General features: G+C 52.1%; 1 protein-coding gene across 1 annotated transcript in view; it reads right to left on the bottom strand.

Annotated features, from left to right (window-relative positions):
* MMP17 (matrix metallopeptidase 17) overlaps positions 1-24,739 on the bottom strand; it is an 88,879-nt gene that overhangs the window by 29,592 nt on the left and 34,548 nt on the right. Inside the window, exons 2-7 of the mRNA XM_080406468.1 lie at positions 15,577-15,709; positions 13,575-13,701; positions 6,212-6,495; positions 2,822-2,998; positions 2,590-2,689; positions 358-440 (exon numbers count right to left, since the gene is read on the bottom strand). Of these exons, the coding sequence (XP_080262594.1) occupies positions 358-440; positions 2,590-2,689; positions 2,822-2,998; positions 6,212-6,495; positions 13,575-13,701; positions 15,577-15,709 (904 nt within the window). The remainder of the gene's footprint in view (positions 1-357; positions 441-2,589; positions 2,690-2,821; positions 2,999-6,211; positions 6,496-13,574; positions 13,702-15,576; positions 15,710-24,739) is intronic.

Here is a 24,739-nt window from a genome sequence, read left to right as displayed (position 1 = left end):
CCCAGCCACGTGGGGACCTCCTCTGCTGCGCTGTGACAGACGGGGCACGAGCCGGGCATTTGCCTTCCACATCAGAGGCAGGATTCACATCGACATTAACATTTCCTTACCATCCGTCCTCAGCCCCACGGGGTGATTAAAGGTCTAAGCGCTTTGACTTGAGCCAGAAGGAATCAGTGGCACGGGAGCCACCCTCCCGGCTCTGCGGCCCCACAGCCTGCAAAGCCTGAGCCAGCGTATCCTCATCGCCTGCCCCAGGCTGCACAACGCCGCCACGTTGCACTGCCACACGCATGGCACCGCAGGGTGATGCAGCAAAGGCCACTGGCAGCAGGCGTGCTGGGAGCAGGCGCTTACCCTTGAAGAAGAAAGCCTCTCCCCGGATCTGAGCCACGGCGTCGAAGTGAGTGCTGCATCTGTTGGGCACGTCCCGCCGGAGCCTGTGGAGAGATGCCCAGGTGACCACGGCCCAGGTGGATGACGAGGGGCTGTGTCCTCCCTGGTGCCCCCCATCCCATGGACCGCAGCCCCCCTGCCCCTGCAGCCCCCGGCAGCCCACAGGCTGTGCCCGTCTGTCGCTCCTCACACTCAACCCCCACCAGGTGCCAGGGGATTTCCGAGGGGAGCTGGGGCAGCCCTCGGCCTCCAGGAGCTCTGTGGCAGACGCTCCCTGGGCCACCGGAGACCATCGCTGGGAGCCAAGCAGGGACACGCTCTACATCCACCAGCTAGTGTAGCTGGCGAGGGCTGAGCTGGCTGCCCGCTCCCCGGTGACATTGTGGCTCGGCTAGTTGTCCCCGGGCAGCGGGACACATGGTGGGTGAGAGCCGAGCGGCATCTCGCTCCAGCAGCTGGGGACATTGCTGCTCCGAGGCTGAGCTGGGAAGGGCTGGTGAGAGGCGACAGAGCTGCAAAGCAGAAAGCAGCCGAGACGGAACGGGGGCACCTGGAGGAGCAGCGACACCAGGTGATACCTGGCGAGGGCCACCTGGCCAGTGGCAGCTGAGCTGCTTTTAACAAGGTGGGTGGGGAAGGCACCGAGTATGAAGGACCAGAACAGCTACAAAGCCCATGTAAGAAACGATGATTGATGGAAGATGAGGAGAGGCTGCAGGGAACACGCACAGAAAAGCTGCTGTGGGTGACAGGGAGACATAAATCTCATTTGCTGGTAGAAGAGTTGTGCTGGGCCGCCAGCACCAGCTTCACAGCCCTCTTTGGCCACAAAATGGCAGATGTGGAGGTAAGCCCCGTCCGCACTCCCAGCCTCATGTGGGGCAGGAAGGGGGTTGGCAAGAACAAGCTTCTTGTTGCTGCTGCGAGGTGCTGGCCTCCTACAGCAGGAGGGGGACATGCTCTGTGTTTGTAGGTCACAACCTGGCCACACAGAGCCTTGTGGACAACCCCCCTCAGAAGCTACACAGAAAGAAAGATAACTAATGGCATTTAGCGTGCTCAAGGAGAAGGGTTCCCCAGGACCCTCGCAGCCTTTCTGCAACCGCTGGCAGCTGGCACATCCGCACCAAGAGCGGCTGCTCAGCACCTCTGTGCTGTGGGCACCACACCAAGCAGGGCAAAGGGGAGTGAAGAAGGTGCCGAGGTGGGAAAAGTAACTGCAGCACAGGGGTATTTTTTCAGGTTGAGATTCTTCTTGGTCCCATTACTGTAGGGCTAAGCTGACTGTTCCTGCCTCAGTGCTGTTACCCCCTCTTTGCAGATGGGGCACTGAGGCACAGGGAGATGAAGTGACTCCCTCAAAGTCACACCCCAGATGGGGGCAGACCAGGAGGTGGCGGTGACCTGCTTTGCCTCTGCTGCTCTCACCTGGGACACTCCTGGTATCTGGCAAAACCGTGTGTGACCACAAGCTCCGACCTTTTTGCTCACTCTGCTGCCTTCTCTTAACTGTCCTGCTGCCTTGGTAGTAAAACAATTCGGCAACTTAAGCGTTTATTAACAAGCAAGATCCAGAACTTCCCCTAATGAGGGCACACTGGTTGCTTGATGACACTCGGTATAAGCAGTCCTTTGCCGATGCAAACCTGTGTTAGAGTCAGGCTGTCGGTCCACTTATTCCAATATTCACCCCCACAGGCACATTAGGGAGTTGTTCACCGTGGAAAGATTTAGGTACGCTATGCTTGCACCATTCAGGATGCTGCAGAGGAAGTTTGATTAAAATTACAGCAAGGATCAGTTCACCTAAGGATGATGGGGACAAATTCCCATTAACACAAGTAAAATTTTGAGTCTTAGAGAAATGCAAAGCATTCCAAAATAATACATGCCTTAAATTATAAAAATTAGTTAAGGGATAAATAACACTGTCACTTGTTCTTGCTCTCAACTACCTCAGTTGTGGGCTGGCTGGCCAGCCTGCAGGCACACTGCTTGACAGAAGCAAAGTGTATGCGGGAGATAATTGGGAGACATGAGGAAAAGGGGGCACTCTGTGTGTGTGTACACTTTGCAGAAGACAAGAGGTCCAGAGGGAAATACCGAAACCAGACTGAGCAGGCAAGATACTGATGCTTAAGTGGAGCTTTACTACTACACGTCCTTTGCAGGAAAGAAACACATTTGACTTACAGGACAGTGGAGCGGTTCTCTGGCAGCTCTGGCAGGATGGGATGGTCATCAGCTTTGCTTACTTCAGGCTTGGCTGTGGGGGACACAGATTCCCTGACTCCTATGCATAAAGACAAGAAGCAGTAGTGGGCAATACCATTGTCTCCGCCACCTCCACTCATCCCAGAAAGAGCTATTCCAGTGTGCCCAGTGGCAAAGCCAGGCCATAGCTGGGCAAGGGACACAAATTTACCATAGAGCTGCCAGATTCGGACTTTGTCCTCGTAAGGTAGGTCATACTTCAGAGGATCCCCCACAGGACCTTGGTAGTAGGGTCTCATGATAGACTCTATGGCAGAGACATGGGTCAAGCCAATGGCATGGCCAAACTCATGGACAGCTACAGCAAATAGGTCCATCCCATGAGCATCTGGAAACAAAGACAAAATTGAAATAAAAGTCATTACAGACTGATTGCATTTTGGGGGTTTGGTGGGCTGTAACAGAAAGTACAGGAATATGTTGGATAAACTGGAAAGTAAAGCTTTGGAATAGGTGAAGTTTGAAAAAGACATTTTTCTCCCATTGGAAAAAGGAGACTGAAGTGTATCATATCATTTTTTTAGTAGGGCCTGTAGTGATAGGACAAGGGGAAATGGTTTTAAACTGAAAGAGGGTAGATTTGGATTAGATATTAGGAAGAATTCTTTTACGATGAGGGTGGCGAGGTGCTGGCACAGGCTGCCCAGAGCAGCTGTGGACGCCTCATCCCTGGCAGTGCCCAAGGCCAGGCTGGACGGGGCTGGGGGCACCCTGGGCTGGTGGGAAGTGTCCCTGCCCATGGCAGGGGGGTGGGACTGGGTGACCTTTAAGGTCCCTTCCAACACAAACCATTCTGTGATTCTATGAGACAAAAATGGAAAGCAAACCAGACATCAGCCCACAGTGGGAGTCTTCAGCCCCACACGAGCCCAAGGATTGCCCCTCTTGTTCCCAGATCACCAGTGGCACCCAAGCTGGGCAGATGGCTGAGCCAGCCACCAGCACAACCGTCCATCATCCCCGTAACGGCTGGCACAGTCTGCCCCGTGTCTTATGCCTGCCCCGCAGCAGCTGCTGACACACTCTTTGTGATGCCCAGAACACTGGATTTCTGCAGCCACTAGGCAGAAGCTCATCAGAGCCTGTGATAATGAGCAAAGCCATGTGCCAAGGAACCGGTGAGCACCCAGCAGTGCCTGCCTGCCCACGGTGCTCTGCTGGGCTCTCCCTGCCTGCACGACGCTGGCCTTGCACGCTGACGCCCGGGCCAAATCCAGCGCAGTTGCCTCCTCCACGCATGCCAACGCAGAGCTGGTGGCTTGCTCAGTGGCCACCAGCCCCGCTCATCTGACTGCTGTCCTGAGGGGAAGGGGCCGAAAGGTGGCTTTCAGGGCACTTGCCCATCCTCCCTTCCACACCTTGTGCTGGCAGGGCTGCAGCTCTGCCATCTGCTCCCTTAGGCAAACGCTTCGGTCCTCACACACCACACTGGGCATCAGGGAGACTTTATTGTACATTGATATCTCTTTTGATGCCTCTCCCCACCCCCCCTTTGAGCTATCTCCATCCATTCTTTTTCCCCAGGTTTCTCAGTTGCCATCCAGCCCTAGTGCCTCACGCCACGCGTGCACACAGACGCGTCCTACACCCTCCAGAGCCTCAGGCACTCTCTATCTCAGGGGTAAATGTCCACCTCCAAACCTGCACCACCGCCACCAAAGCAAAGGAAGAACTGCTCGCAGGAGCCACACGGCACCGATCCTGCTCAGTGCACTCCCGCCACCCAGCCCCAGCCCAGATGGGCCAAGCACCAGCGCAGCTGCTGCCTCTCACCCCACAGCAGCGCCCTGCAGGGCCGTCCAGGGGGCAGAAAGGATTTTAAGCGTGCTCTTACAAAGGTCATCACTGCAAGTACTGTAGTAAAAAGGCAGCGAAGTTGGAAGGTCTGCGCAGAGCCCAGGGGAGCCCCACACTCCCTAAGCTGCAGTCGGGGCCAAAGGTGATGCTGTGCTGAAGCAGCCGTGGCTGATCCTGCACAGTCCTTAGTGCTCCCCACCGGGCTTCAGGTGCTGGGGAGGGGGATATTTTTGCTGAATTCTGCTTTTTTCCTTGATAACTATTATTTACAATGTCTGTAAACAGCCAGGATTTTTATAACCTGTGCTGTTTTCCCCGGCACCAGGAGAGAACAAGACATATGCTTTCTGACATTTTAATGCCAGACTGACAACCTTGGGGATATTTTTATATCACCTACCACGTTGTTATTTCTGAATCACTAGGGAGAACAAAATAAATAAAAGATGAAGCTGGGATAGCTCCAAGACCTTCAAAATAGAGGGCAGCTTTCTTGCCCATCAGGCTCACTTCCTTGTCCCTCGGTGGTGCTTGCAGGGACCACCCCCCCCCCCCCCCGTGGGGCTGCTGGCCCGGAGCTCGCTCCCCCATGTGAGCCCGTTTCCCAACCAGCATTTCAAGAATCCCAACCACAGCTACAAAAGGGCCACTGCCCCTTACTTCATCACACAGCACATCTGCCACCACAAGCTACCAGGACCCCAGCGCTTTGCCTCTGCCCTCTGTGCCTGCAGAGCGGAACTGCTGCTGGTTTTTTCCTTCTCCATAAGAAACATCGGTTGGGGTTGCACAGCGCATGAACCAAAGAGCAGGTTGAATCCTGAAGAATCAGCCTGCCCAGACCTTGAGCCTTAACCTCAGACCCCCTGCAGCATGCCCGGTGAGCGCTCCTGCCCACGAATGCACATGGGGACGGATGGAGGTCAGCCGATGGGCAGGGAGGAGAGGGGTGGGGAGAAAGAAGGTACTAGCTGGTTTCAGAGACGATGATTAGGTCTAAACAAAATCATTAAGCTGAAGCAGCAGGAGCCCACTGGGAGGCTGGCAGAGGAGGTGGTGTGACAAGTAAATTAGCAGCTGGTGACTGCAAAACGTGCCTGACACAAGGGTTGGGGACCTGATCCCTACAGATGGCTCGCGCAGCTGAGGAGCACTTGCTTCTGAAAGTCCCTCTGCTTATTAAAACCCTGCTCATTAAAACTCTCCTCTAGCCAGATAAGATGAAATAAAAGAAGAAAAAATAAATAATAAAACTGTAGCATGAAAAAGCTAGCATTCACAAGGGGCTTTTTCCCTGCAGACCACAGAGCCCTTTCCAGGCAGGTCAGCTTATAAATATGCTTTAAAAATAGGAAACCAGGACATGCGGCTATAAAGCCACCCAAGACACCGAAGTCAGAGAATGCGGTCCCCATCCAAGAGCTCCAATAGCTGCACACCCAACCTGTGACCTTCCCAGTCCCAGAAGAGATGGGGACTGGGGGTGGGCGATGGGGAGCTCTGCAACTGCTGGTACGATAGGGAGAAACAGGGAGATGTTGTTGGGGCTTCCAGGAACATAGAAGGTTCTCAGTGCTGGCTGTTGTCATTTTGCTCGCAAGGCGGAGAGGAGAACCAGAGGAAGGGGTTGGAATCCCCAAGCCTGGGGTGAAGACATAGCAGAGACTACACCACCCTAACCACCAGAGCATGAGGGAAACTAGGAACCCTCGCGTTTGGCTGCAGCTCTCCCACTCCAACATACCTGAAGATCGGAAAGTCCAATACTCGTCATCATCAAAATGAGTGTCTCCTGCCGTGTGATGGTCTCCAGGGAAGAAAGCATGTGCCACTGTCCCACCAGGCCCGTCAAAAGGATAGCCGTCATTGTGATCTGCCTTGGAGAAGTCTATCTGGATGTCGGCGTTGTTACCTGCCACTTCATGGAAATTCAGCGGGGTAATGTCGCTCCAGACCTTCAGGGCATAGTACATCAGGGCTCGGACGGTGTCGTGGCCCAGGTGGGACTCTTTTGGGAAAGTGCGAACTCTGAAATGAAGAAAGACAAAAAGAAGATAAGTCAGCATCATGAAAGATCTTCTCCGAGGACCACCAGGAAGGGCTCTGCAGGTGCCTAGTGCCTTGAAGAGCCCCAGTGAGGCCTCCAGAGCTCTCAGTGCTCCTCCAAAGCACCCTGACACCTTTTATAGGTGTGTCTTTAAGTCTCTGAATCACATCAGTTCCAGAGCTATGAGGATTTCAGAGTCTGGGTCCTCTGGAAATACCAAGCCAGTCTCTTCCACCAGAGTGTGAAACATCCCACCCACATGAAACACAACCAGGACCTGAATCCTGATCCCTCCCGATCCTGCTGTACCAGGTGTCAGTCAGCCTCAGAGCCACACTTCATGCACAACCCGCTGTTAATGCCCAGGACTGTTGCCCTTGCCCAGCCTTGGCAATGCCAACGCCACAAGTCCCTTTCCAGAGCTTGCCCATTTTTTTTTCCAAGCTCCCTTTCAGACCTATTGACAATGATTTTCTCACCACTTATTCGTTCCAAGTGCAACCCAAATATGCAAAGATTATTGACTCCTGAAGCCTTTGCACCTCACACAGGCCCATCAGTTTTCCTGCAACAAAAACCAGCAGGTCATTGCTCATTCTTATTACACGCACACAGAAATCCAGTACAGATTTGCTGCCTCCATATATTTCCCGGCCTGTCTGCTGGAGGTATAAAATATACTCAGAAACCAGTACACTGCCAGCAATCTTGGAGACTGCAATCCATAACAAGGAGGAAGAGGAAAGGATGCATTTTGCGTAAATTGCATTCAAAGTGCCTCCAGCCTATTGCCTGAGGAGACGGACTATTTGATGGAGCACTGTAGCCGCGAAGCTCTTGTCTTGCTTCTTGGCAGAAAAAGCACTGATGAGCAGGGGCTTACAACACTACTGCACGTACCATAGGGCTATCGTAGCTTTTCTGCATATGCACTACCTCCCTTGGTCCTCAGGTCTGCCTTGCCCTGGAAGAGGAGTGCAGTGGGATGAGTCATGTGCCAGCACTTGCTCTGCAGCTGCATGCCTAAAGCCTCCCTTGTCATCTTCACTGGAACGAAGAAAAGTCAGTGTCTCCTGTATAACCAAACCTTGAAAAAGAATTCCTAACGTTGTTGATTTAATAGAGAAGGTGAAAAGACAAAGATGCAACAAGGCACCTTGGCTTCTGAAAGAGCATGTTTAGATAATCTTTCATTGACAATTTTGACAAAAATAAACACACTCCAGGAGAAATGTACTTTTGACTGAGTAATTATTGACAAAAAACAATTCTGCTGGAAAATTTCTGGCCAGCTCTACCCCAGTAATAATGGATACTTTATTTCTTGTGTACCAGCACACCAACCAAAGCATTCATGCAATATTCATGGCTTGACAGATTTTTAAAGGCTGAAGCAACAATTACATTCACCTCACTTGCCCTGCTGCATAATACAGCTGGGAGAGCATCGCTCAGTATTACTCCGCTCCCCAGCACCAGTGTGAAGTAATGACCTGACTAAACCTCTAGAGGTAATTACAGGTGTCAGAAACAGATGTCACGTCACTCAAGCTCTTCCTACAAGTAGTGGTTTGGGTATGAGGAGACACCATAGATCAGAGAAGGGACATAGGAATGACTTGCTGACTGAGGTTGGATGCTCTTGCTTTCACAAGTACTTGCACATATTCCATGCCCTCAAAGACATGCAGCTCAAGATAGGCATCACCACCTGACCTGGGCAAAACTAGCGAGGGTTAAATCCAGGATGGAACAAAAAGGGACTCATGAGAACAAGTGCGGATCTCATTAACAGTTTCTCTGAAGAGCTGGGGAACCCCATCCCAGAGAGGGTGGGAACGAGATGGGTGAATCAGGCAAAACACATCACAGCCAGATGAGCAAAAATCACTCATATCTACGACTTTGCTATCCCTAAACTATTCTGAGCAAAGAAAGACTTTATCTACTAAACTAAATGAAGTAGCATACACGTAGCATCAGACAATCATGGGACTCCAAACAAAATGCATTTGTAAAGAAGACAGCATAGAGGCACAAACAGTATGAGCATGGGACTAGAAAAGGCAATTTCCAGGCAATTTTTAATTTATAGAAGAGACTGTGGCTAGATGTAAACCTCTACCTGGTTTCCAGATACTCTTAAACTAGGTGTCTTCATCTTCCACAACACTCCTTGTGACTTTGATAAACTCTTTGCTGTTTTAACCTCTACTGAACAAGTCATTATACATGTAAACCACACCATGTTTAGCCCAGGAATTACAACCTGTCTCCAAGATCACAGTGCCTAGCTTGACCACATAAGCTCCTTTCCTCTCTTTCCTTTCCCTTCGCTCTCCCTCTTTCCAGCTGTAGAGTAAGGATAATAAATCTGATCTCCCTTATAAAAGGATGGCCAATGAAAAGCCCTGTCTAAAGAGACAAACGCTATTAATATTAATCTCAACCCCTGACTCCAGAAACATTAGATTAAGGCAGAAACAGTATCAATACTTATTTTGCTTCTTATAAAAGGTCCTGCGCCTCTGAGCTGACCCATATTTTATTGACATACTGCAGGTGTAAGTAAAAAATCCCCCATCCTTTATTCATTACCACCATTATTTTTCAAGAGAATCCCATCAGGGTTTTTCAATTCAGCATCTGATTTGATTGCCGGAGCTCTACTAATTGTTTTCAATGAGATTAGCAGAAGACTATTTTACTGATAGGATGTTTGTCGGCACTGCATTACCCAGTTCCACTGAAAAGGAGGCACATTTCTAACATCATGCAGAAGGAGACAGGACTAAATAAGCTTCCTCCTACCTTGATTATTACTATTATTTGTCACAAATGCAGCTGCTTAGGTACTCAGCGGAGAGCCACGCTCCTTCTTCTTGGGTGTTAATCCCTCCTTAGACTGCCCTCCCAGCGTGCCAGTCTTGGGCAAAAGCCTGATATAACTGGGGAGAAAGCTCCCTCTCCCAGGCTGGCCCTGCCAAGCCACTGGGACGGTGACAAGCACTGGGCTGCTCGTTCCCCTCAAGCCACCCCACCGGCCTGTGGGGCCGGTCACATCCCCCTGCAAAGCCACCGGCTGGGACACCCTGGTGAGCATCCGTCCCTGCTACAGACGGGGCTGCATGGGGCAGCGCCAGCCATGCTGCGGGACAGGGGCTGTGGAGCAGGGCACGGCTGGAAGGGCACAGCCAGGTGCCAAGGAGGGCATTGCTGCTCTGCCTTTGGAGCTCACCCGGGTGGCAGCACCGCCACACGGACAGATGAAAGCTGGCTTCCACCTAGCTGTTGCCAGCCCTTCACCTGTCCCTTCAGTCCCCTCCTTAGCTCGTCCCATCCCAAAGAGATCTGGGGTCCGCACTGGTTAATAAGTAGAAGCCCGAGAGGGCTGGTCTGCTTCAGCTACTGAGGGCACCCACACCAATGGTTATTTGATTTCTGGGTTCCTTTTTGGGTTTTGTCCTCCCAAAGACAAAAGTGAAAGAGTATTAGTGATGCATGGGCAACCAATTGCTGCTTAATGAAAGCACTCCTTCACCTTCTGCAGTCCTGAAAGCACACAGAAATAAAAAAAATGCTGATAACTCCTGAACACGGCAGGCTAAGGATTGCCTGATGAACCCAACCTAGTTTTGCTGGGGGGTGGGGGGTGGCAAGGGGACAGCTGGAAGGGGGGTGCTTGCTACTGTGGCAGGGGTGCTCTCCCAGCCGCGCAGCACGCTGTGGCACAGCAGCCCTGCTCTGGTGCTGCGTCAGCACTGCTGCAACACCCCGATGCCAGGGGAGGACAGCAGTGGGGTGTCTGCACCCCCGGCATCCTGTTCCCAGCACTTTGCAAAAAGTACTAAACATTTTGGGGTGACAATCCTTCTCCTGCCTTTTAAATCGTACCTAGTGCCTTGCGGCTCCCTGCGCCCAGCAATGGGCACCAGCATGGGAGTAATACATTCCAGGGTGAAGAGGTGGGGGAAATCAAATTCCACAGCTGGTTTCTCAGGCTGCAAGAGGAGCAGCTGCTCTGGGGGCTGCTGCACTTTGCTGCCCACCCCAGCCATTGTGCCCCTGCCCTGCTGCCTGCACTGGCAGCTGGTGCCACCGTGGCAGCTGCCCGCACTCTGCTCCGGCCGCTCGGGGCTTTTCCTGCGCGGGGGGCATTATGGCAGCCCTAAAGCAGCCCTGCACCGGGGGGTGACACTCCTGCCCCCTTGGGTGTATGTCACGCCCAGGCGATGGGGAAAAATGGCTGGCTGCGACCAGCTGGGCTTGGGCTGGCAGGTCACCACGGTGGGATGCCACTGATTAGAGGAGGAGAGCAGGAGAATCGGGTCCGTCACAGGGACGGGAGCACGGCACCGGGGCTTGCCCTGCTGCACGCTTTTCCCCAGCAGTGCCTGCAGGGCTGCCGCCCCTCGCGCCTGGCAAACCCACCCCTCGGCTCGGTGGCAGCCTCCACGGCGGGTGGGCTCAGGGTGCTCCCAGCCACGGCGGGCAGCGACTGAAGGACGTCACCGCTCCCCTGCCACCTGCCTCTGCTCCAGCCCCACATCCCAGGTCCTGAGCATCGCAGTTGCAAAGACCGCAGGTCTGATGAAGCGGCACCAGGGACCCATCCTTAACTAAGGTGGATGACAGTCAGCTCAGCTCGGCACCAAGCTGAGATTTCAGCAAGAAAACACCTGGGAAATTCAGAAAGCTGGACTTGGCCGGCTTCTCCGTGCCCCAGGGCGTTCAAAGCGTGCAGAGAGGAGGTACAGCCCTGGCGCTGCATTTCCCATGACCTCAAGGAGACAGCGGGTGCCTGGAAGAAATGGAGGTGCTAGCTGTAAAATCCCCTTCTGCGGGGCACAACCAGAAGCAATAAAGCAAAATTAGCAAAAGGAAAACCAGGCTGCAACGGCGAGGAGGAACTCGCTGCGAGCGGCTCCCGGCGCCAGTGCCAGAAGAGGGCATCCACAGCACGCTGCTCCCCACGCCCCTCTCCAGCTGCATCCCAAATCTATCCCACTGCCACCTCATCAGCTTACCCAGCGCCTTGGTACACATGTACAATGCAGGAAAAAAAAATCCCATGAAAAGAAGATTTATATGCTGTAATAGCCTGGAAACTTCCCGTGGAGCTGAGGCACAGAAGACTGTGTGTGTCTGGCACTGCACTGGGATGCTCTGACGCTGCATCACGGGCTGTGCAGGATGCAGCCTGTACTGTATTGCTCCCTGAGCCCTCCTGTCCCACAGGCTGGCTGCGCTCATGGGTAAAAAGAAGAAACTTCAGTAACCTGCATGCCTATAAAATTTTGTTTGCCAAAAGCTGCCTTCTCCATCAGTGCAGGTGCATATCCCGGGATCATCCTTTTGCACAGCTTTGCCTACATGTATTCCAGCCTTGCAATCACTCAGGTTCTTATTCAGTTTTTAAATGTGTAGCATACTAGAATTTGGTTTCTTTTTCTTTTTTTTAAATCTTCAATCAGTGTGTAAAAGGTAAGCGTGTAAAACTTTATGTCTCCATTGGCAGATTTTCACGGCAGTTTTAAAAGAAGCTATTTTAATCTCAAGTGTTGGATGTAAATACTGTGTTAGAGTTTCTATAATGCTGTAGCCTTCTGTTGGATTATACCACCTCCAGTTATAAAATACAGCCCTTTCTTGAACAAAAGCCAAGATCTTGGAAAAGATCAAAGACTAAAAAGAAGAAATGAGTTTGCCAGGAGATGGATTTTTTTAGGTCGTTCATATAAAATCGTCTCAGACCTAAACCCCTTTTTATGGCAAACCTTGCTGCAGCATCACAGTTTCAAGGGCGGGGGGTATCCGGGGGCTGCATCCACCGGAACAGCCTGACCCCATCCCACCTCCACTGCCCTCTGGGATGGTGGACCCTGCGCCATGGCTGGGGTCCCGGCGGCACTGGGCACCGGCCCCGCTGTTGAGGCCAGGGCTGCGCACACGCCATGCCCCCTGCACTGGCTCCGGCAGCTCACAGGACATCATGGCAGATTTTATTGTTTCACCCAAAGGGATTTTCTCCTCTCTGGAATGTGAAGTTTATTCCTCTTACCCATCAAGACGGGGCTGGCCAACAGGGGGATAGGCTAAGCTTTTGTAACGTGGGCTACTTCACTACAAGAAGCCATCCATGAGCCAAAGTTGTTCCTTATGAAGCTGAATTATGTTTACCTTCTCTGAGAATAAGGTCGCAGAGGGATGTGCTGGAACATGGACCAAATCCCTGGTAAGACCAGTTTCAACACATGTCAACAGTGACAGCCAAGCTGAGATTTGTTACTGTAGAAGGAGGTCGACTCGCTCTAGGGACTACGTCAGGATCAAAGAGAAGCTTATTATTAATAACGGAGATCTCTCCGCAGTGTCCACATGCATTTTCAGGATAGTATGAGCACCTCATGGTGCTCACCTTTCTTGAAGCAACAATCACTTGGTCTTAGAGGAAGGAAAAAAGAGTCCCCAAAAGCACAAGTTTTGGTGGGACAGGGATCAGCTTTTTGTCAGCCCTGACCTGCAGCACGACCACAGGGTCTCCAGGAGTTGGACCTGAACTTCTGCGTGTCGCACGTTTGGGTTGACCCACACACATCGCTTCCTGATGTCAAGGGAAAAATACTCCCCTATGGCAAGGACTAGGAGAAAAATAGTGACTATCACCCAGAAAACACTCCCAACCCTTAGGGTCAGGTGGGCTCTTCAAGAGAAGACGGCCCATCTGCGCTGAGCCAAGCCTGTGGCAGCTGCTTAAGGAAGCGCAAAGCCCCAATGAACTCAAGAGAAACAATGCTCTAACCATTGCAACGCAGCAAACACCCTGGCTAATCCAGCGGCCAGACCTGCACCATTCCCAGCCGGCAGCCCAGCAGGTCCAAGAAGTCAAGGCTGGGATTGGCAGAAGAGTTCAAATAAAGAGTCTGGGGGGTCTTGGGAGCTCGGAGGGACGTGTTTTAACACGCCACTCTGAAACTCGTCACAAAGCTGTATTTAGCCCAGATCTGCATGGGATCAGCCCTTCGCTGCAAGATTTCAGCAGGGGAACGTGAATTCCTACCTCCATGACAAGTTCCTTTTGCTCCACTTGGTGACAGCCTGTGTGAATCGCTTCCTCCTGGCCTCCACGGCAGCAAGGTCGGGCAGAGAGCAGCGAGGGGTCTTCATCAGCTCTAGCGTGGCTTCGTCTGGGGTCATGGAAAAAACAAGAAATCATGGAAAGGGTGGGTTACAAAATCCCGGAGGGGGACAGGGAGATGGGAAGCAAAGCTAAGGATGCAGCAGTGGAACAGCAGGTAATACCCGAGAGCCTGTTGGGGCACAGCACCGGCCCCAGCACCACTTGGGGTGACACCCATGGGGCACTGAGCCCCTGCCGTGCCACCACTGCACCCACCCCCAGCAGCAATTCCTGCCGAAAGCCCATCTCCTCAGAGCACCTGCCAGCCGGGGCTGCTGGGGGGGCTGGGGGCTGGGCGCTGCTCCGCTGTTAGTGCCACCCAGAGGGTTATTGGTGTCAGGAGAAAATGCAGCAGGTTGCCTCTTGCGTGACACCTTACGGATCTCGAGAAGTTGTGTGCAAAACTACCTCTGCAGGCTTTGATCATATTTTAAAACACAATTTTTTAATTATTCTGTTTTGTACTCTCTTGCTGAATTGCCCATTATTCCCCTGGCAAAGCAGGAAGACATTCACATGTAGATAAACTCCATCTCTGTTCAGTTAGGAGCTCATTTGGAAAACGTTCATATTCCTTCTTATTTATTTTTAAAACTGAATGAAAGCTTAAAGCCTCTGTTCTCATCTGCTGAAACACAGACAAGTTGTTCCATTCACCATCTTCTGTACTGGCTTTACCTCTTTACTTAAACACTGTTACCAGATGCAAACCCACGTCCACGCCCTCCCAGGGCAGCCCCCAAGCCTGTTTCGAACACCCCCTCCAGAAACGAAAATGAAGATGCATTCAAAGGGCCAGCCTTGCTCCTGGGCCTCCTGCAGTTTGCGATAAGGTGGAAGACAAATAATTACATGCACTCAATTAAGAGCAGAGAGGGACAGCCCCACCGAGGGGATGCGGCTGGGGGCTGCTCAGGCAGCAGCTGTGCGGGGGGCCCACGGGGGGCTGCTGGGGCGTGGGGGTGGGCGCAGACCAGCCTGCTAATGAGCAGCTTCTCCTTAGTTCTGTCCCAAGCAGCCGAAGCAAGCTGGCCACACAGCAAGGTCATGGCCGCCTGTCAGGGAGGGGAGGAGAGTGGCCAGGCGTCCTTCCGAGGGCCGGGATAATGCTGCCTTTCTCCTTCCCTCAATGGGGACATTGAGAGGAACGTCCTGGCCACGCTGGGGAACTTGTGTTGCTTCAGCCTGGCCCTGGGCTGCTCCCTCCCAGCCAGATGTGGCTGCCACATCAGGCAGGAGCCACTCACCGCCCTGTCCCTGCTGGCCACTGGAGCTGGTGGTGGGCTCCTGGCTGGCCAGGGGGGTGCCCAGAGCCACGGCAGCTCAGCGAGAGCCCAGGAGACCCTCAGCAGCCCCAAGGGCACCTCGCGGCTCTACCTGCAGCAGGCAGGAGCAAGCAGCACCTGGGTGATGCAACCCATCTTCCTCCCCCGTGCTGTGCCCTGGTGGTGAAGAAACCAGAGCAGCTGCATATACAAACTGGGAGGCTTAATCAGGATTTTTGTTCAACTCAGTTTGATGCTGCAGTTAAGGCTTTGAACAGGACAACCTATCAGCCTTAGTTTTTCCGTCTTTTTTTCTTCTCTTTTTTTGAACACACCAAGAGCTATTTAAAGCATAACGGGAACCCCAAGGGCACGCGGGTCTGGTGAAATAATTGCTTGCCTCAGGTTCTTGAAAGCACAAGGCAACAAAGCACCTGAGCCATATAATTACTCTTACAGATGCAAACTGGGCCGTATGTTACACCTGCGTGAGATGTTCCTAGAGATGATGCTACACCACAACTCAGTGCCAAGCTCCCTCTCCACCCCAAACCCATAAAGAGCCATCCCCACATCCCTCTGCACCAGAGAGAGAGGAGGGATCATGAGCCACTGACCTAGGACCCCTGTCGCCTCGAGACCCCCGAACTTTTGCATGGCAGTGATGGCCTTGGTGAGCTCCTCCTGCGTCTGCAGTTGTCCTGTGACAGGATCCGGAGGCGGCAGATACCCAAATTTTGTCAGCCAGTCCTGTGAAACAAGAACAGGGGATGAGAAAAGGAAAGGAAGGAAATATAGACACAGGGAAAGATGCTCGGAAGGTCCCCTCCATTCCACTTGGAAATACTTTTCCCATTTACACATTTACACCCAGCTTCCCCATCGGACTGTGTGGTCTCTGCTAACAAATGGACATGTCAGGACAGATCTGTACACATTGCTTCAGTAATGGGATCTGGTGACCTTCACGCATTCCAAGGGTGACATCTAATTTTCCCACCTGGCTGCAGACCATCTTGGGCAGTGGTGGCAGCAAGCCCCGGCGAGGGTCACGCAGGTGCCTGTGGTCTCCACTCGGATGCTGGCAGCTCCTACTGGAAACTTGCTGCAGGGCTGAGCACAGCGAGGGGAGGAAAACTGCCCATCGCAGGGGCTCGGCAACGCCGCCTCCCGCGGGACCTTGCTCCAGTGGGAGCCCACGGGGGTCTCGGGTCCCCGGGAGGAACCTCTCTGTCTGAGGCTGCAGAGCAGCTGGGTTTTGCCCAACTTTGTCTCGGTCAGACCTCTCCGACCGCACCTGCTGGGCTTTAAACGTCCACTACAAGGTCATAGCTTCCCCCGAGGGGTGACAGCAGGTGCCTTCCCCCCTCCCACGCAGGAACACCCCACGGCCAAGCGCCCCTTGCAAGTGCCCCCACGTCCCCACTGCAGCACGAGGGCTGTGCCTGCTCTCCAGGTCCCTTCAGCCCATCCGCCACAATGCCACCATCCCGCTGGGCCATTACGTGACCTGCTGCAGCTCCTGCTTTCCAGTCCCTGCATGGCTGGTGGCCGAGCTCCGGGACTGGGTGCGCTAAAGGGTGCAAACAGCCCAGCAGCGGCTCCCTGCACCCACTGGAAACCAGCTGGGACACAGGGAAGAGGACATTGCTGTGGTCCGAGCCCCCACAATGCACACTGGTGGTCTGAGGATGTTGGGTTAATAGTTGGACTCGATGATCTTGAGGGTGTTTTCCGACCTACATGATTCCGTGAAGGTGGCTTGCTTTACCCTGACCTTCCCCATGCCAGGATTTTGACTGGCAACAAACTCAGCCATGAAGACTCTGAGCCCGCCCTGAGCTACGCAGTTATCTGAGACCTGAGGTGGATGACCTCAGCACTGACACAAAACTGAGCTCTCCGGAGAAAAAAAACCACATGGAGAGACAAGGTGCCAAGCCACTTCCTTGGAGGCCACCACATGCAGTGGGACCTCGGACTGGTCCCTTCCCAGCAGTTCCCAGGGAACACGAGCACTGCGGCTGCAGTCCCAGCTCCCAGGAACCAAAACGCTGCCCCAGGGAGACCCAGCGGGTTCCCAGTGGTGCTGTCACCCTTCCACTATGGGGAAAGGGAGCAGAGCAAAACCCTGCAACAGCCTTACCCTAAAATTTGGCCAATGCCAAAAAGTCATTCCTGGTGACTGGTGGCCCTCTTTTTAAAAAAAAATAAATACATAAATGGATTTTTAAAAAAACACTAAGAAAATCTCATTGATGATGGCAACTGGTTTCTCAGCTTTAGATCATTTGTTGAAGGGGATAAATGGGCAGAGCTGCGCTCGCCCCAGCAGCACCAGAAGTGCCAGGACTGGCTAACTGGTGAAGCTGAAACCTCAGTCACCCGTGGCCCCCGAGAGGGCTGACTGATTTATTTAAGAGAAGCAGATGGCTTTTCTCTCTGTGCCCTCCTCTCCAGCACTTCCACGTGCCTGGTTTAACCACCTCCCCACCAGTTGCCGTAAAGCGCCCAGAGCCAGGTGCGGGCACCTCCGCCACCAGAAAAGAGCAGGGACCCGCGAAATGCCCGCACATCCCTCTTTGCCGAAGCTTGAGCAAGCACAGCCACGTGCCAGCGATCCCCCCCTCACGGGTGCATTGTTCAACCGGAGGCCACTATTTGGTACGGATTTGTCTCTCAAAGGACAATAATTTTTTATTGAGTTCTTTCTCTTCCTCTTTTCAGCCTAAAGCTGATGAAGAAAATGCCATCACTCCCCTTCTTACAACTGCTTTTTCAATGTCTGGTGAACTAGCGCTCTAAATCCTTCCCTACTCTCCTCCTGGCTCCCCTCCCCCAGCAGCAGGATCAGCAAAGAGCAGTACCACCGCACGCAGGGAATTCCATAACCACCTGCCCCCCGTTTGCTTTATCTGTATCAAAGAAGCATCGAACTATTGAGCATCTTGAAGACTGACATTGATCTAGACCTCCAGTGCGGTCAATACACCACAGGTTTATCGCAGTCAGATTAGTTCCAAAAGTCAGCACCTGCCTGTGGCACCATGCCCTAATGTCTCCTGGCCCGGTGTCACCCACAGCGGCCACCCCGAACGCCACAGCCTCCTAGACCCTCTTGCAAAGCCCAGCTGGACAGTTTCATGCTTGTGGAGCTTGACGGCGATCTCCCCACGCGTGGCGTGGCTCTTCACTGGGGAGCATCGGCTCCTGTGCCAGGTTACTCACCGGCAGTTCACTTCCCTGCTCGCCCTTCTTCACGGATGCCTTATTTTAGCGGGATGATGTGCTATCACAGCTAGAGAAAGCAGCTTATCTGGCCATTTCATGTTGCTTAATGCAACACCATTAGCCACCACCTTTCTAGGAGCACATTAGCGTCTCTGCAGCCTTCCCTCACCATCAGACTGAAGGCCAGGCCAAGTGCTCTCCCTCTCCTCCCTGCTCCTATCTGTCCCTTTGCATAGCAAAAACATTTGTGACAGAAATTAGAGATACAATTCACCCCTGATAGTTCATGAGAAATCGGCTGTGACACGGAGCTTGGCAGCCAGCCCATCAATTGCCAGGGATGGTGGAGTTTAATCTGGTTTCTTCCCTGGCCATGGAGACACCGTCATTTATCCTCTAACGACAGCGGAGATGCTGCTGCACTGGCGATGTGCGCATCCCAGCTCAGGCCCACCTGGCGGAGGTGGCTGCAGGAGGCTGGGGGGCACAGGGTGGGGGGCTCAGCAGAGGTCCTGCCGACTTCCCTGCTCCTTGACCCGAAGGGAGGAGGAGGCACCAACACGAGCGGACAGCCAACACGAGCGGACAGCCTGCGGCAAACGGGGTGTGTGTGTGTGTGTGTGTGTGTGTGTGTTTGCTCCCTGACAGACAGGTGGCAGGAAGGGGCAGGTACCACAAGTCCTGCAGCTCATCTACCTTGCAAGCACTGATCTTCCTGCATATGATTTTTCATCTAGACCATTGTGTTTATCATGCCCTACTCAGGTTCTCCATAATTTGGCAGACCTCTGTGATAATCGCTCTCATTCATCTCTTTTCCAGTGTACAGGTTCTGGCCGGTTTCCTCTCCCCTTGTAAGCAAAGCTGATCCATAATATTGAACTTCCCCATTCCACCTTTGCTGTAGCAAAAAATCTCATTTAGGGAGAATGCAGCTGGACTTGCAGATGAGAAGGGGCAGCCAGAATTGTCTGGCTAATTACCTGGGTGCCCTGTGAAAGCTTTTCAGGTATTTTCTTGTCCTTAATTAGGACAAAAGCTAAATTTATGAACTTCCATAACTGAAAAAAATGAAAACATTTTCCACTGAGATAACTTGAACACGTTCCTGTCTTATTTCCACTTGCTTTTTTCATTAAAAAAAGGTATTTTTGCCAACTCTCATTAGCTTAAAATGTTTAAATAAAACAGTGATTTGAGCTGAATGATAGAATTCATTGGCCATATTTCTTGCCTGAGTTGGCGCAATAAAATTTTTTCCTTAAAATTGTGCTGCACTAAATCAATTGACCTAATCCCACGAGAAGATTCAGCTTCAGCAACTCCCCATTTCAAATGGAAAAAATTGCTTCACCAAAAAAATTCAGATTGAGCCAATGTCTGATCATCTTCCAGCTGGGAGGTGAGCTGGGAATGAGCGCGGCTGCAGGACACGACTCCTGCCGCAGCTCACAGGACCCTGGCCCAGTTTTTGTGGCATTCACCTCATTGTGTCTCTGGCCCCCAGTTCTTCATCTATGAAATACCTGCAGCAGTATCTCCTGGTGTCCCATCTAACTGGTCCTGCCTGCTGGCACTGGGAGCTCTTTGGGGCAGCCTCTCCCTGGCTCTGCTGCACCCCACGCACAGGGGCTGCCGGCTGGACCAGCCTCGCCAGAAGTGGCCCCACACAGGGGCTTCGCCACCGGTGCTGGGAGTTAGCAAAAGTGGGGCTGGGGAAAGCTGGAGGGACCCAGCCAGGTCCCTAGTGAACTTTCTGAGCCAGGTTCACCACCAAGCAGTACAGAATGAAAGGCTTCCCATTGTGCTCAGGGCCAGGAAAAAAAAAAGGAAGAACCACACACCTGGCAAAAGCAGCCAAGGACACCCATCCATCTGCACCTCCCCGCCACTGCGCCGGGCCAACAGCTACCAGCAAGAGCCCTCACGCTGCTCCGTGCTGAACAGAGCCACATACCTACTCCTTGAAAACCACAGCTGGGATGGCTACCAACAAACCACTGTCCTTGTGGGGGGCTGGAGGTGCCATCTACCCCACCGCGGATGGTTGGACTTGCCCCACATCCTAGGCAGCAGGAAAAAGCCATCACAAGGCGTTCAGCCCTCAGGGCTGAAAGAGCAGGAACAGGGTCTCCCTGGGTGCCGCCCGTGCCCCATCCCCCGCAGACTCGTGGGACCAGCCACCCACAGACAACACAACTCAAGAAATAAAGAACAATTGAAAAAAACAACTAAACCAGAAAAAAACCACTTTTTCCCTCCCATGTAGCTCTACAACGTTTAAATGGCTTGATTTGACCCCTCCTGTCCCACCGCTGTGGTACCCAACAAAAGATGTCTTAAAACAACTGCTCTGAAGCAGCCCTCCTCCGAAAAGGGACTGTGCTAACGATGAGGCAGCAGCGCCGTTCCTCCATGGAGCTGCTCCGTGCATGTGTTTGGAGGATTGCTCACTTGTTTGGCTAAAAATAAGCTGTATTATTTTTCTCTCGTGTGAGTTCCCACACTGCTGTGGCATAGTGTAATGAGAAAAAGCCTGTTTCTTGCCTTAAAAAATGATTAACGGAATCCAGAACTGCAGAAATTTTTTTTGCACATTTTTTTTTGAAGGCCGCACAAAGTTAGGAAAAACGGAAACTAAGTCCTTGCCTCTGCAAGCAAGCCCTGCTTCAATTTTGGACGTTTTTTTTACTCCTTAACCCACCTGAGCAGAATACCAGGAAACAGCCTGGGACTGGGGCTTTCCAGGGCCAGGTGATGACCCGGAGCAAAATGTTAGCTGCAGCAGCAGAGAAGCCTCTGGTATCACTTATGCAGAGCCAATTTTCAGATTAAAATGGCAATTTAATTTCTTTCATCTATCCACTTCCTTTGTACCAATACACTTTTGTCCTAGAACCTACTTACCTGCTTCATTTTAAATTAGATGTAGATATTGTCCCTCTTTTACGGAAGATTTATGAGCTCTGTAGGTTTGCTTTTACATATATTAATATTATATAAGCTGATGGGCTTATTCAACTGCCACAAGCAGAAAAAGACTCAGTCAGCAAGTTTTCTTCCTGATGATTTCTTTTTAAGGGTTGTAGGTTGGTGTTTACAAGAAGACAAACTAGTTCAGGATAACAAGGAGAGGATAAACAGGACAAACAGCAAAGCAGAAATCGGGGTAAGCAGAAAAGCTCTACCCAAGCCAGGTCCGTGCTCCTGCCTGCTCTTACATTGTAATGACCACATTTCTAAAGCTTAGGCCCCCAAAATCAGGGTGGTTTCTTTTTTTTTTTTGCTTGATGTTGCATAAACACACAGGAGGTGAAAAAAGCCTTAATCCTGCAGTTTGTAACCCTCCTGTTGCTCTGGGATGTAGATTGTTACTCTCTGCTTACCCGGCAGGTTGCCAAGCGGGGAGGAAAGCAGAGCCTTACCCCCCAGTCCCTGGCGCCTCTGTCCTGGACTGGTGCCTGAGCTTCGCACCAGCACCCAGACTCCCAGACCAGCTCTATCCCCATCCCAGCAAGACTGGGGGAAGAAACAGGGTGTCAATTCCTGCCCCTGTTGAGCGGGGCGCAAGCAGCACCCACAGCGCTCTGCCTAAGGGCTGTCGGTGGTGACACCCATGGGCACCTCTCCCTGGCCTGTGCCGCAGCCACCAGCATCGCTCCACATGCCGCTGTGGTGAGGGGCTACGCTCGCGGTTCTGTGTGACACCTCCGGAGACCCTTTGGATGTGCAACATGCATGGAGAGGATGCTGGCATATCCCAATCCCCAGATTTTCAGGGCAGTCCAAGGCTTGAGCAGAAGCGTGTTTCCATTCAGAAGATCCCTTTCATTAATAATCCTTGGAAAGCTTTACCGAACCACACCTTTTCTTATTCATCAAGCTATGAGTTGCTTTTCTTCATTTAAAAAGGCTCCGGTCACAGCTGGGTGGCTAAACCCTCACCCTGGCCTAAGCCTGGCCTCAGCTTGCTGGCGGGGCAGCATTCCTGCCCATGGTGCCCAGCGCCCCAGGCTGAGCCGGAGCACGGACCCCCCCCAGCCCTCATCTCTGTCGTCCACGCCAGGAATCCGCAGGGGAACGGGCTCTGGGTTTGCAGAGCCACCCAGGCGGAGGGGGCTCGGAAAGCTCCCTTTCCTGCTGGAAGCCTCCGCATGCCCCGGGTGCAGTCGTGCTTCACGCATACAGGGGAAGAAAATCCAAACATACTACTCAACAAAATTAACGACCCAGATTACTAAAATAAAGCTACAATTCAAACATCCGGAACTAATTTCCAAATTACACTTCATTTTATCTCTGCAGCTACTATTAAATAGGGTGGAAGCTTTTAAAATAATAATAATAAAAAAAGTCACCGCCACCACAAGCTAGATTAAAAGGAAATTGCTTTTGGCTGTTTGAGTTTTTCTTCCAAGTTTTCGAAGGTTTACAGTATTAAAATTTTTACAGTCATTTTCCCGAGATCAAACAACCCCAGAAACAACGCCCATTAATTAGAGCAACACATATGGTGCCGCAATACTCCGAGGAGCACGCTCCTGCAGTGTAACGGCCTCCGGGCCACACAAAGCCAACAATTCCCTTCCAAGGGTTGCCATGCACCTCTCTAATGAGCTATCGCATACACGTAATCAACTGATTAATTCATTAGGAGAAAAAAAAAAATGCAGTTTGGATTACAACCAGGACTTTGGTTGATGCCACTGCTGAACTGCGGGACTAGTTTCATTAGCTCACGCCGGAGGAGTCGCTGGAATCCAAACAGCTATTTAATTCGAGCGAATGTTGTGCACAGAATCCAGGGTGGAATTTAATGCAGCTGCTAATGATTTCCTCTCCCTCCCCCTTGCTTTAAGTGTTCGATTAGGTTAACAACAGTGGTGTTGCAAAAGGCCACAACCCAGAAGTCCTGAAGATGACAGGTCCCTTGGCAAGAGACACATCAAACCACTCGACACTGGTCCTGGGACACCCTGGTCACCAGGGATCCAGTGGAGAGAGCACCTCTGCTCCGGCGCAGCTCTCTTCCTAGCCAGCCACTGGCACCAGCCTGGTGGCCTGAAGGTCTGGGAGGACGTGGCCAGGTCCTGCCTGCGGCTGCAAGTGCCCACTTGTAGGGCTCTGCTGGCGTGACCGCCTTGCTGGGCATCCTCCACCAGACACAGTGGCCACGGGAGTCGGCCGTCCTGATTTGGAAGCAAACTTCATTGACTCTGCAGTAGATGTTACACAAGGTGTAAGCATCTCTTTGGTTGGAAGGATACCGACAGCCTTCCCAGAAACACAGAGTTAATCAAGAGTTGGAGCAGAAGCAGAAGGGAATTCTCTGCAGACCACAGAAACAGCGTTTTCAACCTCTTTGAACTGAAGATCAAAGAACCAATTCCTGCCCATAGAAGGCAGGCAGAACAGTGCAGCGCAGAACAATGTTTACTACAGCTGGTTCAGGTTTCTTTTCAGCGTAAGAAAAAATGACAAAACATATAAACAAGGTACAGTTTATTCTGTATTTTCAACATAAATGTGTATTTTTCTTGGTGGTGATTTAATACCCTGGGGCCTTAGGGAGGCCTTCAGTCACTGGAGGTTTTTCCAGCACATTCTGAAAATTTCCACTCGAAGGCAATGAACAACGCAAAAACATTGTGTGTAACTGAAACTCCACGTGACCATCAAAAAGGACTTTCAACGGCAATAGTTTTTTGTTTTAAATCAGCCCTAGTTTTGCATAATGCTGCTTGTCATGGTGAAGAATCCTTTGTCATCAATGAGTTATTTAGGAAGGAAAAGAAGAAAGTCCTGGTGTACAGCAGTCTGTTGAACTGTGGTGGGAAGTTAGGTAAACGACCAAATTAGCATTCTTTTATCTCGCCACAAAACCAGCTCTACACAGCGTAACCCATCGCACAGCGTGGTTTATGGACACAGCCCTGCTCCCTCCACGCAGGTGTAGTCAGAGGCTGTTCGTGGTGGGTGCAGGAGGCTCCCAGCCGGCAGCGCTGTGTCCTGGTGAGGGATGCCGCCGGCCAGATCCTGCGTGGAATGGCAAACACGGGACTTCAGCTCTCCCTGAACACCCCAGCCCTGCTCACTACAAAGGAAAGTGCCAGCATTTGCGTTAAAAATGAGATGAGTTCTAGTCCTCTGGTGGGCCCAGAAGTAACATCACCAGGGGGATCTAAACCACCCCAATATTCCACTGAGAAGCACAATAAGTAATTACCATTGCAACATATGGCATATAAATACCAGCAGCAGAGTTTAAACGTGCTTTAAAATCCACTTCAGAGCATCTGCGCTGTTGGTACCCAGGCTGTGCCCAGCTTCATCTGCACCATGGAGTGTGGTGGCTGCTGCGTTAATTCATGGAGCTGCAGCTCCGCTTACGCGGGACGAGCCAGCGCAGCCTGGGCTGATGTGTCAGGGCAGGGCGGCCGGTGGCTAAGCAGGGTAGAGGGAAAAGCCCAGCTCCAGTGTGAGAGACAGAGCAACTGGAATCCAAGAGACCCGCCACCCACTGCTCCTGAAATGGCTGCAGATGATGAC

The sequence above is a fragment of the Falco punctatus genome, assembly GCF_963210335.1.
Source record: "Falco punctatus genome assembly, chromosome: 1".
NCBI lineage: Eukaryota > Metazoa > Chordata > Aves > Falconiformes > Falconidae > Falco > Falco punctatus.
The sequence above is the reverse complement of the archived record's forward strand: the minus strand, read 5'-3'. Positions and strand labels throughout refer to the sequence as shown.